Source organism: Molothrus aeneus, chromosome 9 (assembly GCF_037042795.1).
Source record: "Molothrus aeneus isolate 106 chromosome 9, BPBGC_Maene_1.0, whole genome shotgun sequence".
Classification (NCBI taxonomy): Eukaryota; Metazoa; Chordata; class Aves; order Passeriformes; family Icteridae; genus Molothrus; species Molothrus aeneus.
The window spans coordinates 22729613-22743551 of record NC_089654.1 but is presented as its reverse complement, the minus strand read 5'-3'; the positions used below and the strand labels follow the sequence as shown (position 1 = coordinate 22743551).

The 13939-nt window shown below is 35.4% G+C and overlaps 1 protein-coding gene and 1 long non-coding RNA gene across 3 annotated transcripts in view; one reads left to right on the top strand and one right to left on the bottom strand.

Annotated features, from left to right (window-relative positions):
• Positions 1-13939, bottom strand: part of KCNT2 (potassium sodium-activated channel subfamily T member 2) — a 114971-nt gene that overhangs the window by 30137 nt on the left and 70895 nt on the right. For both annotated transcript variants that reach the window (XM_066555497.1, XM_066555498.1), the window contains exons 14-19: positions 11777-11885; positions 6385-6493; positions 4098-4154; positions 2868-3017; positions 1507-1736; positions 569-785 (exon numbers count right to left, since the gene is read on the bottom strand). In XM_066555497.1, coding sequence (XP_066411594.1) covers positions 569-785; positions 1507-1736; positions 2868-3017; positions 4098-4154; positions 6385-6493; positions 11777-11885 — 872 coding nt within the window. The remainder of the gene's footprint in view (positions 1-568; positions 786-1506; positions 1737-2867; positions 3018-4097; positions 4155-6384; positions 6494-11776; positions 11886-13939) is intronic.
• Positions 4358-13507, top strand: LOC136559944 (uncharacterized). Its single transcript, XR_010784070.1, has 3 exons — positions 4358-4414; positions 8063-8124; positions 13417-13507. It is a non-coding gene; the product is annotated as an uncharacterized lncRNA (long non-coding RNA).

Genomic DNA, 13939 nt, shown 5'->3' with positions numbered 1-13939 from the left:
CAATAAACATAATTGCTCATCTGCACAGCAAGATTGAATCTTCTGGGTTTATCTGAGTAATGCATCATTACTTTCAGTAACACACTAACAAGCATTTTGAATTAGATGAGATAATTTTGTCCCGTATTGTTTTTTTGTCATTCCTGCATTTTGAAGTCGCACACCGAGCTCCAGAGTTCCAAAGCCTGTTGGATGATCTGATTATCACTACATTTTCATGACAGGAATACTTATCTGTTTACAAATTTGTTGAGTGCTAATGTAATAATTATAGAAATAAAATAAAAGGCCCTAGAATATGCTATGAATCCATTGCAATACATAACCTCAGCTTTTAGAACCGCAAAGAGAAAATCTCCAGCAAACAGAAGAGTTTATCTTTGGGTGGTTTTGTATTTCCAAGTAGGCTTATAGCATTCTGCTAGCATTTCCTTGATGGAAATAATTCCATAATTGGACTTCATGGGACTTCTGTCTTAGAAGTGCTCAGATTGATCTGCATTCCCAAAAAGATTATCGATGCTTTTTACATATAGTGTTAACTTTTCGCTTTATTTAACATACGTACTCAAAGCCTGCAGAGACCTCCTCGTCGGAGGGGGTGGTTTCATCCTCGGACTGGTCGCTGAGCAGGTCGCAGGTGGGCAGGGAGGAGGAGTCAGCCACCTCCAGCACGGGGGCGATGCTGGGCCTCCTGCCCTCCCTGCCCCCCTGGGCGGGCAGTGCCAGCGTGGCACCGCTGGCCCCGCGGCACCCCGTGTCCTGCAAATCGATGGCCACGGTCCCTAGGGCAGGAAAACAGGGAAAACATCTCCTCAGTGCCGCTCAGAACCTGGGAACGGCATTCCCGCATTTACTGGGGACTGCCTGGCTGCATGGCAAAGGACTGGCAGCTACACTGTGCTGGGTGTGTTTATTCCATTAAAATAAAACAAATATTTCAGCTGTACTCAAGGAAAGCAACGCTTTTCCTGACAATTAGTCTGTGTCTTCTTGTTAAGTGCCTCTTTAAAATCATACCTTATATAATCAGTCCGCATTAATATGCATCAACAACCTGCAGATTTTACTTAAGGTGTTTTTTAAATTAAAGAAGCTCATGAAAACTTCTTACAAACAATCAGGTATGAATGACAAAGAAGTACTCATATGATTTACCCACTGGTTTTGCTTTGCATATGCTTCATTATTACTTTTTTATACTACAGTCTTAAGTAGTTTACTTCCACCTTGTCAAGTAAAAGAGAAATCAAATTCCATTTGTTTGTTTGGGGGTTTTGGTTTGCCTGCTTGTTTTTGTCTGAGTTTTTCTTTGGTTTGGTTTGGGTTTTGTTGTTTGTCTGTGGTTTTTTTAAAATATGATAGCAAATGTTTGAAGTTTTGATATTCATTCTCTCTATTCATAATTACAGTTTCTTAAAAGTTTAGGAAGATGCTTTAAAATGTGCTACTCATTAAATAAGAATATGTTGTGATCTTGAAATTTTTTATTTTTTTTTTACTTACCCATGCTGGCTATTATACTGTGTACTGGTAACCTAGATGCTCCATGATAAGATAATTTTGATTCATGGTTTTTTCTATGCTTTTCTTGCTTCTTAAAAGCAGAATTCTCTTCTTTGGTGATATTTATATAAAAGCATATATCAGTAGAACTCATGATATATCGAGGACCTGGATTCAGCAAAATGTTTTTGTTATCTTCCTTTCTAACACCAATCAGACAGACTCCAAACCTTAATTAGAAAAGGAAAGGCATGGTTCATTTTGCATAGTCCTGCAAACACCAGAATTTCCATTGTCAAAAATGAACCTCAGGTATATTTTTATTCTTTGCACATTATGAACATTTGCAGCTTTCTGGATGACAAGGCTGTTTGAAAAATGTCTTCTGCTAAATAGGCCACATCAAATCAAGCAGATTTTATGAGCTCATGAATTCCTAGGCAGTTGAGTGTTTTTTGTAATGCCCATATTATTCTCCTAATGTTATTCTAGTTGATTTTTTCTGTCAGATGAATAGTCCTTTTTGGGAAAATATTGGTAGAAAAATGGATACATGATATGAAAAATTATTAATCATGTTAAATTGTTCCATTATTTATAAGTATGAAATGGAGACCATTTTCATAATTCATTTTTCCAATTCACTTTTAAAAATGTATTTGATTAGTGATAGAAAAGAAGGAATTACAGAAAAAAAAACCTCTTTCTCTTCTTGATTAAGTATGACAATGAACCCAGCATTTAGGATTTGATAAATGCTTATTTTATCAAATATATAAATATACGTGATTTGTGTTTATTTTGCATGTTTATCTCACAGAGCAGCACTGGAAAAGTGGTGCATCATCTGGACCTTAAAGCAGGTATGTTATCATCTAACAGAAAAAAGATTTTTACGTTTGAACAATTACCAGAATGTACCATGTGACACCTTTAAACTGAACATTTTCCTTAATATGAACAAGCCACAAAGGAAGCCAGATTTCCAGCTGAGTCCTAAAAAAATTTTAAAAACCCCACACCCTCCCACCCATTCATTTCTAGATTGTTTTGGACTTGGAAAAGGATTGTTGTTCTTGAAAAACCTCCAAAAAGTGCCCTTTTTTTTCTGGTTGTCCAGCTTATCCTTTATATCTGTAGAACACTGTTCTCTTAGACTGAGGTGGGCTGTTCAGGATGAACATAAGCTTTTACCTGACCAGCTCCAACTCACAGAAATAAATCCATTTTAGTGGCCAGATACTTAAACCCCGGAACAGATCAATGTGCAGTACTATGCCTTTAGTGCAGAGCTACGTTGCAGGCAAAACAAGTAATTATTTCTTTGAACTTTTGATGGTTGATAAGAAAAATAAACATACTTTTTATGTGCATGGAAAGAAGCATACGTGAAGCTCTTCCCCTCATACTCTGCAAAAACTGTACTTTCTTCCAGGTTGATGTGATACACTTCATTACCAGAGCATCTGCCATACATTTTCTGCCATTGTTCTGGTGATTGCTGACTCTCCCTGAAACATAAAGAGAATAATTTAACACTTAATGCAAAATTCTTATTAATCAGAATGGTATTTCCTGTAAATAGAAACTACAAATGTCTACTGAAAAGGTCCCATAGGCTAATCTGAAAGAAGTATTTGAGATCAAATCTTGGTAATATTTTAAGTACACAGATTATTTTGATGTTATTAAAGAGCATTTTCTGCTACGTAATAGACATATGAGAGTATGTACTTTATTATCAGGAGAGAGGTGGCTCAATTACTTTAAAATCACACCATAATAAGTCCATCCATGGCAGCTTGACAATGACAGGTAAAACCAGCAGCACTCTCATGACATTCATAAAGACAGTTCCTTCACATGCTTTGTGGCAGACTCTTTGGTTCCTGTCTGAGTATCATTAATACCAACTTATGTAGGAAAGAGTCACTTGTCTTTGGTCATTTGCTCTGTAAGAGAAATTTTTCTGCATTTGCTTATCACTGATCTTTATACTCTCTGGGGATTTTTGGTTCCTGTGTCTTGTAGACTATTACAAGTACATAGCTTCTTTTCTCTAGTGCAAGAAAATAAATTACAAAGCAGATCACCCTTTACTCTATGCAGCTGCTGCCCTTAATGCAAACAGTTCAGTGCAAATTTCCAAACTGCAGCAACTCCAGCACTTGTAGCCCTGGAGCTCCTGGGAACTTCTTGATTAAGTTTCACATGGAAACAAGGTTCTGCCTGCATGATTTTCACTGGAGGCAACTGGTGCATATACACACAGATATGTGCAGATAGGTCATGAATCTGCCAAGTGTGTCCTGTGTTTTGCCACTTGGAGTGAAGATCTCAAGGTCCCTGGACATGCTCCTTTAATGCTCATTTATACATTCTCAATACCTTAACACAATTTATATTTTTCTCCCATTTACCATGTTTCTTCACTCTCATCATGAAAACATTTTGTTTCAAGATGAAAATACGTGAACCATTTTTGTTACAATACTATAAATAGTGTAGTAGGTATAGATCAGCAGAATTAGCTGTGTAATTTCAGAGCATTTTCCCTTATTTCACTTTTCCCCCTAAAATAAAATGGTCACCTGTTTAATGTCTGCTTGGTTCCAGTGAGTTGTCTGAAAGCTTCCCATGGGGCTGTACTGTAAAGATCACATTAACTCCAAGTCAGAAAGGTTATTTTCTTCCAGTATTTTGTATCATCAAACAAACCCTAATAGAGTTGTATTACTAGTTTAGATAAACAGGTAACAGTGAAATATAAATGTTAAGATGATTAATTACAATTAATAATGAGATTATAAATAAGATTCAAGGTAGAATTTTGGTGTCTCACAGACTAAAGTTTTGAATTCCACAAACAGCTGAGAAGACAACAGGATTATTTGCACCTCCTGAACAGGTATTTAAAATTTGAGTCCTTCATAAGGTTTAATGCAGGTGTTAATAGCAACCATGATGATAAAAGGATAATTAAACAGGAAGTAATGTAAAGGAAAGCACTTCACTATTAACATTGGGAAGTCTATTTAACAAATTATTTTCATTATGTAGATCTAATTTAGTATTTGGTTTGGTTTATAAATACATGTATATAAAATTTTTATTTGCAGTTTAAATAATTTGCTTTCACCTGATATTTTTACTTAGCCTAACTCAACTGCTCATCTCACTTCATCTTTCATATGCATAAATAATGGTAATTTCACCTTCTTTAACAACTAGCAGTTAATTTACCTCTTGTTCAACAACAGAATACATCTGGAAAAGAAAAAAAAAAAAAAACAACAAACCTCTCTCTGAACCATAAGTTGGTCAAATCCCAAGCAGTTTATCTCTGCAGTACAATGACAAATGTCCTTATTTTGGAGTCTGAGAATAAATGCTCTGAACAGTGCTGACTACAGTAGATAATTAATAACTAGACATTTTCACTTTTTCAGTCTTTCTGTTTAAATACAGAAGAGAATTCTTACAGTAACATATAGTGTACATTCTTACTGAAACACACATTATTTTAATCCTTCTGGATTCAAAGTAATGCTACAACTATTTGTGCAAAAACTTTTTTCTTTTTGCTCCTAGTATACAATGACCAGACTAGAAAAGAGTCTCTTTTATTATGCTGGTTACATCTATTAACTGATTGCAAAAGAAATCTTAAGCACTTTTGAATCCTGTGACAGTTACTTTGCATCACAGTTGGGAATCTGTAAATCATCGATGTGACTGTGTTAAACAATGAAATGCTGAAGTTCCTAAGTACAGCAGAAATCATTTCCCTTTTCTGTGTATGGTTTTGTGCTGAAGGAAAAATCCCTGACAGCTGTTAGGAACACTGCTCTTCTTTCACATGCATGTAATCTGAAATAACTGGAACAGGCTCTGGATTCTGTGCATGTCACAGACTTACAAGGTAAGCAGATAAAATAATGTATAAAGAATGTTCTTCACCACAGTGCTCAGCAGGTATCCAAACAATGTTTTGTTGTCTTCCTACTAGCAGATTCTAGTGCACAGTGCCACTAAAATCTTGACATTTGTTGTTCTCAGTAGTAACAGTTCCAGGAATAATTTCTGTTTTCCCCATTCTGGGTAAAGGGGAATACTAGAAATGTCATATAGAAGGTCAAATAACTCTGCTTATAAATATATATATTTACTGGGTTCATGATTACTTGAAAAAGAAGTTAACATGTTACAAGACTTCTGTAGTGTATATGCAGCTATTCCATTTCTACAAATATATTTAGAGATTCTCTCTTTATTGCATCTGTGTGCCCTCAACATTTCAAATTAAGAATACCTTATTATTCCAAGAATAAGCATAAAAGAGGTACACCAGATCTGGTAAAATTATTTCAGTAAATTCAGAGAAGTTTTAGTGTGATTATGCAGTCTGCAGAGACACCATAATTCTGCACCCCTTCCAGCAGTGTGGTCATGTTAAAAATAAAAATCATGGATGTTTGTTTGCCTCTTAACATACAGGCACAGAGAAGCAAATACCATAAGTCATCAGAAAACCATTTTTTTAGTTCATTGAAACACACCTTCAAATTAATCTATTAGAATAGGTATTCTTAGGACTTGTTACTGCTCATGAGTAGAACTTTGTGATAGAGACACTTCAATCAACTAAACTAGAAATTCAGTTTTTTCATATTTTATATTGTGGAAGGCACAATGGCATGCAACAAACCCTTAAACACTGGGGGAAGGGGTGTTCTTTTCAAGACTATACTGCCTTGAGTAAGGCGTTTTGATGCTTTTATTGTTCAATTTTCTTTTTTAAAACTGTAGTGTGGGAATCCAGGGTAAGCTGTTTTCCAAATATCAGCTATGACTTTTTCTATGGTAGTATATACTTACTGTCCCCTAGATGTATGAACCAGCAGAGTGATTAATGTAGAAGTAGCTGGACATATACAATTTAGAGCTAGCATAGCATATTTGAATTCCTCTTCACATACAACATGATCTGTAGGGGAAAAAAGAAGGATACAAATTATTTTACAAAATTAACAGAACAGAATTATCACTTCCTTGGTCTAGGAAGATGGTGAAGATGGATTAATCAAAAGTTGGCCCAACATCTTAATTTTCTGCTTGAACTTGAAAATCAGCTGTGTATGATTTTCCCTGTCTGTGCTATCTAACATGGATGGCTACTGTTTTAAATCCAGATCACAGTTAAATGCTCTCCAGTGCTTGCTGATGGCATGAAAAGGAAATAGAAATAATTTTTTAATGTAATTCCCATATACCTGTGACAGTATTGAAATGGCTATTAAAAGGGACAAGCACAAAACTTGTAACTGCTTGTCAGTGTAGAAACATAAATTTAGAGAGGTTTTGTAAAACCATGAAGGCATTTAATACCAAGTCAGTTTTTCCCCCTCTGAATTTCGTCTTTAGTTCTTTCAATGGGATCAGAATTTGCTCCTAAACAGAAAGAATATTACAAGTAGTACAGTTGATGATCAAAACATAGGCACATGAAAATTGCTGAGTAAAGGCAGGCAAACAACCTCCCCAGCTAGACTTGAACTCTGCACATCTAATTTCTCTGCTTCTGGTTTCACCAACGTGACACTGAAATCCTTAGAACCACTATGCCTCTCTAAGCTGCTTTCCTAGCAGAATTTATTGTATAGCTATAAGCATGACACTTCCTGAAAATAAAAGTGAAGGCATACTGTGCCTTCTCTGTTCCTTTTCCTTTGAAATATCTAGAGGCTTTTCAGTAACAGAATCATTTACTACTGAATTGAGTAATTAATTCTCCTATTTTCTGAAGATCAGGGCCTATTTAAATGTCATAGGGAAGGGATGAATTTAGTTATATAAAGACACTGTCAAATATAGGACAAAATTAGATTTTTCTTCCTGTAAATATATTTCAGCTGTAGCAATTAAATATTTTCTGCAGAAAATGTTTCAGATAGAAATATGTTCTTTTAGTTGACCATATGCCATTAATAAACCTACTTGAATTTCAAACTAGAGAGGGTAAGGCATAGTTGGTGGCTTGAACAGAATATCTGCAGTCCATTACCATTAGTGAGATGACAAAGATATATGGAAGTGAATACCAACTTCCTGACACTGAAAGAAAGAGAATTCTTGCGATTTTTTAATTTGTATAGGATTTTGCCAAATAACCTCCCCTTATTTTTTGTTTGGAATGTTGTCATATTATCGCTAAACATTTTGAAAATACAAGAAAGAAAAAATACACAGGGTAATGATTTCATCCCGTTATTTCAGATCTTGTATTTGAACCCAAATGTACACACTGGCCCAAATATATACAAATGGAAGTTAATAAATCACAGATGGCACAATGAAGATGAAAACTGTAACTTCTACCCTCCAGATGCATTCTACTCTCTAACATCTATGGTGAACTTTCTTGGCAGATCTTTATGTAAAATATAATGTTACCAAAGAATACAGTACACAGCAAACAGACTGCTGTCCTACAATAGCCTCTTAATTATGTCTGTGTAAGAGATTCCCATGGTGTTGTCACGTGTTTTTACATCAGGAGCCTTGGAGCTGGACTTGCGGACTATTTCTGCACCTGTTGGAGACTCTGACCTTCCACAGGTAAGTTCTTATATTAGACACAGACCAGGTCAAAAATGCCTTGCTCATTTCTCCAATTATTTGACAGTTTCTAGCCTTCCTATAATGTTCCTGTGTTTTCTGTGTATGCTCAGGCCTTGTCTTGAGGAGAATTACACAGAACTTTGTCTGCTGCATCTTTCAGAGGTGAGCAGGGAGGGAGCTGGAGGACAGCTCTCCCCCTCCTCAGGTCTGGGACATCAGTCATGGCCCCTGACAGCAGGCACCAGAATCAGCAAATTACTCATGCAGTGCGACAGTGAGGCAGCCCAGGAAATTGCAGTTTGTCTTGAAGTGAATATTAAATATGTCATGTCAGCTTGCCAGAAAAAGAAGCCTTTTGATTGAGTTTATACTAAAGAAATATTACATGTAGAATTTCCGTAAGTTGCTGTTTCTGTTGAAAATCTATTTTGAAGGCAGTTTTGTTGCTAAGTCTGTCTCAAATGGATGTAGTAATGCAGTGGGGTGAGTTATGGTTTCTGTGATGTTACTGAGGATAAAACAGACTCAAAATATTGATTTATGCCTGCAGCAGCAGCCATGTGGGAAGAATGACCTAGACCTGGCACAATTATTCTGAGAAACCTTACTTTTGTCAATTTGATAAGTTAACATGACCACTACCAGATCTGATAGAGAAAAATGCCCATCCATTACCTCTGGACTATTTTTATCTGTAATTGGACAGATTAATCATCTGCTGCATTTAATATCCATTTAGGTGAATCTGGACTATGTTTCTTTGAAATAAACTACTGAAGCTTTGATGTCAGACTTCAACAGTCCGTGCTAATTCATGGGTGCATTTTGAATAGATAGAGAATGTCAAAATGTATCCCCATTTCCTGGAATTGTAACTATATGTAATTTCCAAATATTCAGAGTAAAGGATATATATACACACACATACACACAAAAATTATAAAAGTTTTAAGTTCAGCTCAGAAAATATTGAATTTAGTAGTCTGTGAATTGCAAAAATATATTGCTCTGCTGTGGAAAATCTTCACTTTATTTCCCATTTGTGCTGAAATGCAAGGCCAGGAGCTTGCACCACGGGTACATGGCCTTTTGTAGACTTGTGTGTTTGAAAGAAAAGTGGGAAGATTAAGAATCTAACTGCCAGCATTATTGAAAGAAAAACTGGGCATGTTAAGGCATTTTTATTTTGGAACTTACTAGGGAGAAATCAAAGTATTTCAGCTTAAGAGATAAGATAGTTCCCCATCTGATACCTGTCATGTTAACAGTGGCTGTGTATTTAAAGTGTTCACACCTTAAACTTGCAAAGGGTTTTGCTGGGACAAACATTTATGCCACTGTAGCAATGTTAAGCAGGTTAATATTTTAAACAAAGTAGTTAAAATTCACTGTAAAAAATATCAGAAGGCACAGAATGCAAGGATGTATGTGTGGCACCAGGTGGAAAGTCAGGAAACCTGACTTTCTGACAGGTCATATGAGCCTGGCCAAAGTGCCTCCATTCTCTTGCTTTGAGGACAAAAATAAGTTCTCATTCTCTCATTAAAGACAGGGAGGATGTTTAACTCTTGTTTGCAGGATGGGAATACATTATAACAATTGCTTTTCCCATATACTGTTCCCTACTCCTATAGGAACAGGCAGTCAGTGTCTGAATTTCAGGACTGCCTCATGCAATCTAGGAGGACTGGTCAACCTAATATAAGCTGCTGAGAAACTGGACTTCTAGTGCTTTATACACTTTTAATGTATTTAAAAGTTAAACTTCAGTTAGGAGGTCTATTTGGTTGTATTTCGTCATATTTGACAGCTGTAGTCTCTAAACTTGTGTGTAAAGAAAAAATAAAAAAAAAGGAAGAAGAAGAAATCCTATTACTGAGCATTTCAGGTTTATAAAAATGGCCAGTATTGTTTTGGGAAACCTCTGGAAGAAAATAGCCATTTTTTCAAGGAATATCAGATTTAAAAGAAGCTTTTACATTAAGGCAGTAATAAAGCAGCCCTGAATCATAATAGGAAAAGCACTTAGAAAAATATTCCAGATGGTTGTGACAAATTTCACTCGTAAACACTCTGGACAGGTCTGTAGTCTGCAGCCCCCGCTGGGTACATGTTTCAGGATGATGAAGTGTTGGGTGACATCAATACCAAAGGGAGATCCTCTCAGGAAAATGTATGCCAGCTAATATTGTTCTCGTGGCTCCAGCAGTGCCTAACCATTTGCAATAGGGGAACATCCAGTAGTGATGCTGAAGTTCAGTTGAAGGAAATTTTACCAAAAGAGGTTTTCTGGGTTTTTGGTTGTTTTTTTTTTTTTTTTGGTGGGGGTTTTTTGTTGTTTTGTTTTGTTTTTTTTTAAAATATAGTCCAAATTCTATATCACTTTGAACAGACATGAAAAATTGCCTCTGTTTCAAAAGTCTAGTTGTATATAAGCTCCTACAGAGACAAGCCATTAGGAATAATGACACTCTCTTAAAAGCACAATTTGGAACAACAAATTAACACTGTTACTGATAAAGGAAAGGGGCCATGGCTAAGGGAGCAGGGATTATGTTTGTGCTGGCTGGTTTTAAGGGGGAGATGAAAAAGTACCATCATTCTCATCACAGCATGAGCCTTATTCCCCTCTGTGCCATTTCATAGCTTGAGATTACACTTTTATAACTTCAGAACTGCCACTGATGGGGTTTCTTCTTCTTTCTAACCCAGTGGTAAATTCCACAGCTTTTAAAATTACAGCTTTAACTGTTGCTCTGGAGCCATTCTGCTGGAATTTACTTTTTCATCACATCCTGGGATGATGGAGGAGACTAATATTTTTCCATAGAGTTTTTTTTTTTTATTTTTGCATGAATCAGCAATCTTTTCTTCCTTGGGATATCATTCAAGAAAATTGAATTTTCAAAATTGCAGCTGAAAAGGAAAGCTTCTCTTTTACTTCAGAGCTATTTCTCCAAAAGTATTTGTGTGTTTTTGCACATGAGCATTGGTACATCTACGTACTTGCATATGTGACTGTTTGATATAGACAGAAAGAAAGAGAAAGATATAATGCAGAGAAATAGTTTGTCAAATAAAAGGTGGTAATCTCTTCTTGCAAGAGTGATTTTCTCAGATTTCTTAACATCATTTTGCATTTTATGCCATGGTTTCTAAGGCATGCGTTTTACTAGATAGAGAATTAAATTATATATCTCTTTCCAAAATATTTGCAAGTAATTAAAATCATGTTTTCCATACCACTTGGTAAAAAACAGTCCAATGAGAAGATTTTTCCCTCAATAATTTGTTGGACTAAATCTGAATAGATCTTCTTATATACCCCTTAGTAACTATGTTTTAGTAGACAGAGGTGAATTTCAGCCATGGGTGCAGTAAGCTGGAGACTTACCTGGATCTGGAATGAAGGAGCAGTTATACATCACATAATCATACTCTCTATATTATGTAGCATGAAACTATTAATTCTTTAAAGTGCTTGTAAGTAAGTCTTTATCATGGCTAGGATGTATATTATTTTACAAAACTGCACATTTAATCAGTTTCTAAGTAGTAAATATGCCCAGGTATTCTCACTTTGTTGTGTTCATGAAACAAACTGTCAAACACTAACAAGTGCTTCAAATGCCAGCAATCTTCCACTTACCTGCAAACTTGATGTGGAATTTATTCTCAGGCTTCAGTATCTGAACATACAAAGGACAATTTGGAGCAAAGTCTTTAACTGCCCATGCTCTTAAAATAGTTTGGTGATCCTAGAAGTAAGAGTATGAGAGGGTGCCAATGAAATAAAAATAACCATGTCAGATTAGAAAAGGAGTCTATTATCAGACTTGCTCCATTGAAGAAAACTCATTTTAGACCATGTGGCACCAGCTGGTATGGATGTTTATGTGCAAGTTATATAATTACTATCACTTATTAATTTCCAGCAACCTTCCACTAATAAGGTATTTTGACCCTCTTCTATCTTTCTGCAAATGCTAATGATTGTGTTATTTGGAAAGGGGTAGCATTTGGATATGGAATGATTGTGTGAAAACTTAAGATAGCAGTGATTAGTTATGTCTAATTAATCAAGAATTATGTGGCATAGATGTCCTTACAAAGAGACTCATAATTAAAATAGCATTAAATGACGACATCAGGAACTGAGAGTTTAAAATTGTGGGTAATTCTAAAAATATCAGTTTAATTAAAAGCAGATCTGAATTTTTGTGGAACTAAAACATTTGCACAACCGATGTCAGGATTTAGCCAGCTATTAACCAAAGATTCCGAGAGATTTTTCAGGCTGTTAGTTTTTGTTCATGTTACCAAGTGGCAAGAATGAGTTAACTGCAGGGTGAACACTGCTATCCATAAAAGTCATCTATGTGATAGTGCGTTCATAGTTTGAATTTTGTGATGTAAGACTAATTCCAGTGTATCATCCATCAGTTTTTATTTATTTCAAAACAAAAAGAAACATTTCAGAGCAGTATCTAGGAATCCATTCCTGGATTGAAATGCCTTACCTAGTAATGAAATTGGTGGTATTTAAAGATAAAATATAAAGAATGATTCATTATGTTTGCAGCATCAGCAGTAAGAAAAGGTTTCAGACTTGTGAACACAAGGGAAAATCTCTGCCTGGAACAGAGTGTGTAATTGACATTTTCAAACCATAATATTTTCTTATCAATTGAGATGTTAGCAAGTTTTTCTATTGGAAAAACTAAAATGGAGTCATAAGAGGATGGCAAAATACCTTATTTCACATTTTTCTTATTAGTAGTTTTATAGACGTAGGATTGCTCTGCCAGCCAGGAGATTTAAGAGCATGGGTGTAACCTGCTGTAGGTTTTCCTTGTATGCAGCCACTTTTTTTTTTCACTTTTCTATAACATATGGCAAGTTACCCTCCTCAGGATTTTGTGTTTGTGTGTGCTGTTGGGTTTTTTTCTGTTTTTCTTAAGGTAATGACATACCAACACAGCTTAGAAGCAGCAAATGACTGGGTAATGTGCTAGATGGCTGTCAAACAGCTATGCTACATGCCTAGAAATACAATTATGTCTATATTAGATATTTTCTTGGATTTTTTAAATTATAATTTTTTAAGCCCCGTTTTATCAGAATGTGCAATGATTGTTAAATATAAGAATGAAGCTTTCATTATAAAATGATTCAAATTACACTATTTTGTTAAAAACTCAAACAAACCTAGACCCATAGATCAACTCAGTGGGTATGCACTGTTAATCTAATAACCTTGCATTATTGTTTCTTTTTTTCTCTTTCCAGTTGGTATATCCATGTGTTTGTGTACAAAAGCTGCTTATTTGGTTCCCAAGTTTTTTGCTCAGTTATTCACCCAAATTCCACTCTGAAGAAGCACTCCAGGGGAGAGAAAGAAAAATACAGGTAGGCACCTTAAGTGATTTCTTAGATTCAGTCTCTTCATACAGTATTGTGGCTCTGTTTTAAAATGTAGCAATTTCTATGCTATATTGCAGTCACTTTAAAAAATGTTCACCTTTCTCCCAATATATGGTATATATGTACACACAACAAACAGGTAACTGAAACAAAATTATGCTTCTGTTCCCATTATTAAACATTTGTGTCTTTGGAAGGTGAGTGAAAAAATATATTCTCTTCTATGTGATCTCCACACAATGAACTGCAGTCAGTGATCAAAAATTATCACAGATCCAAATGGTGATTAATATAGAGGTGATATTTAAGTTCATGTATGAAAAGCTGCAAGTTTAAAGTGGGTGTATTTCAATCATAAGAACTCAAGGAAATGCATTTAATATGTATT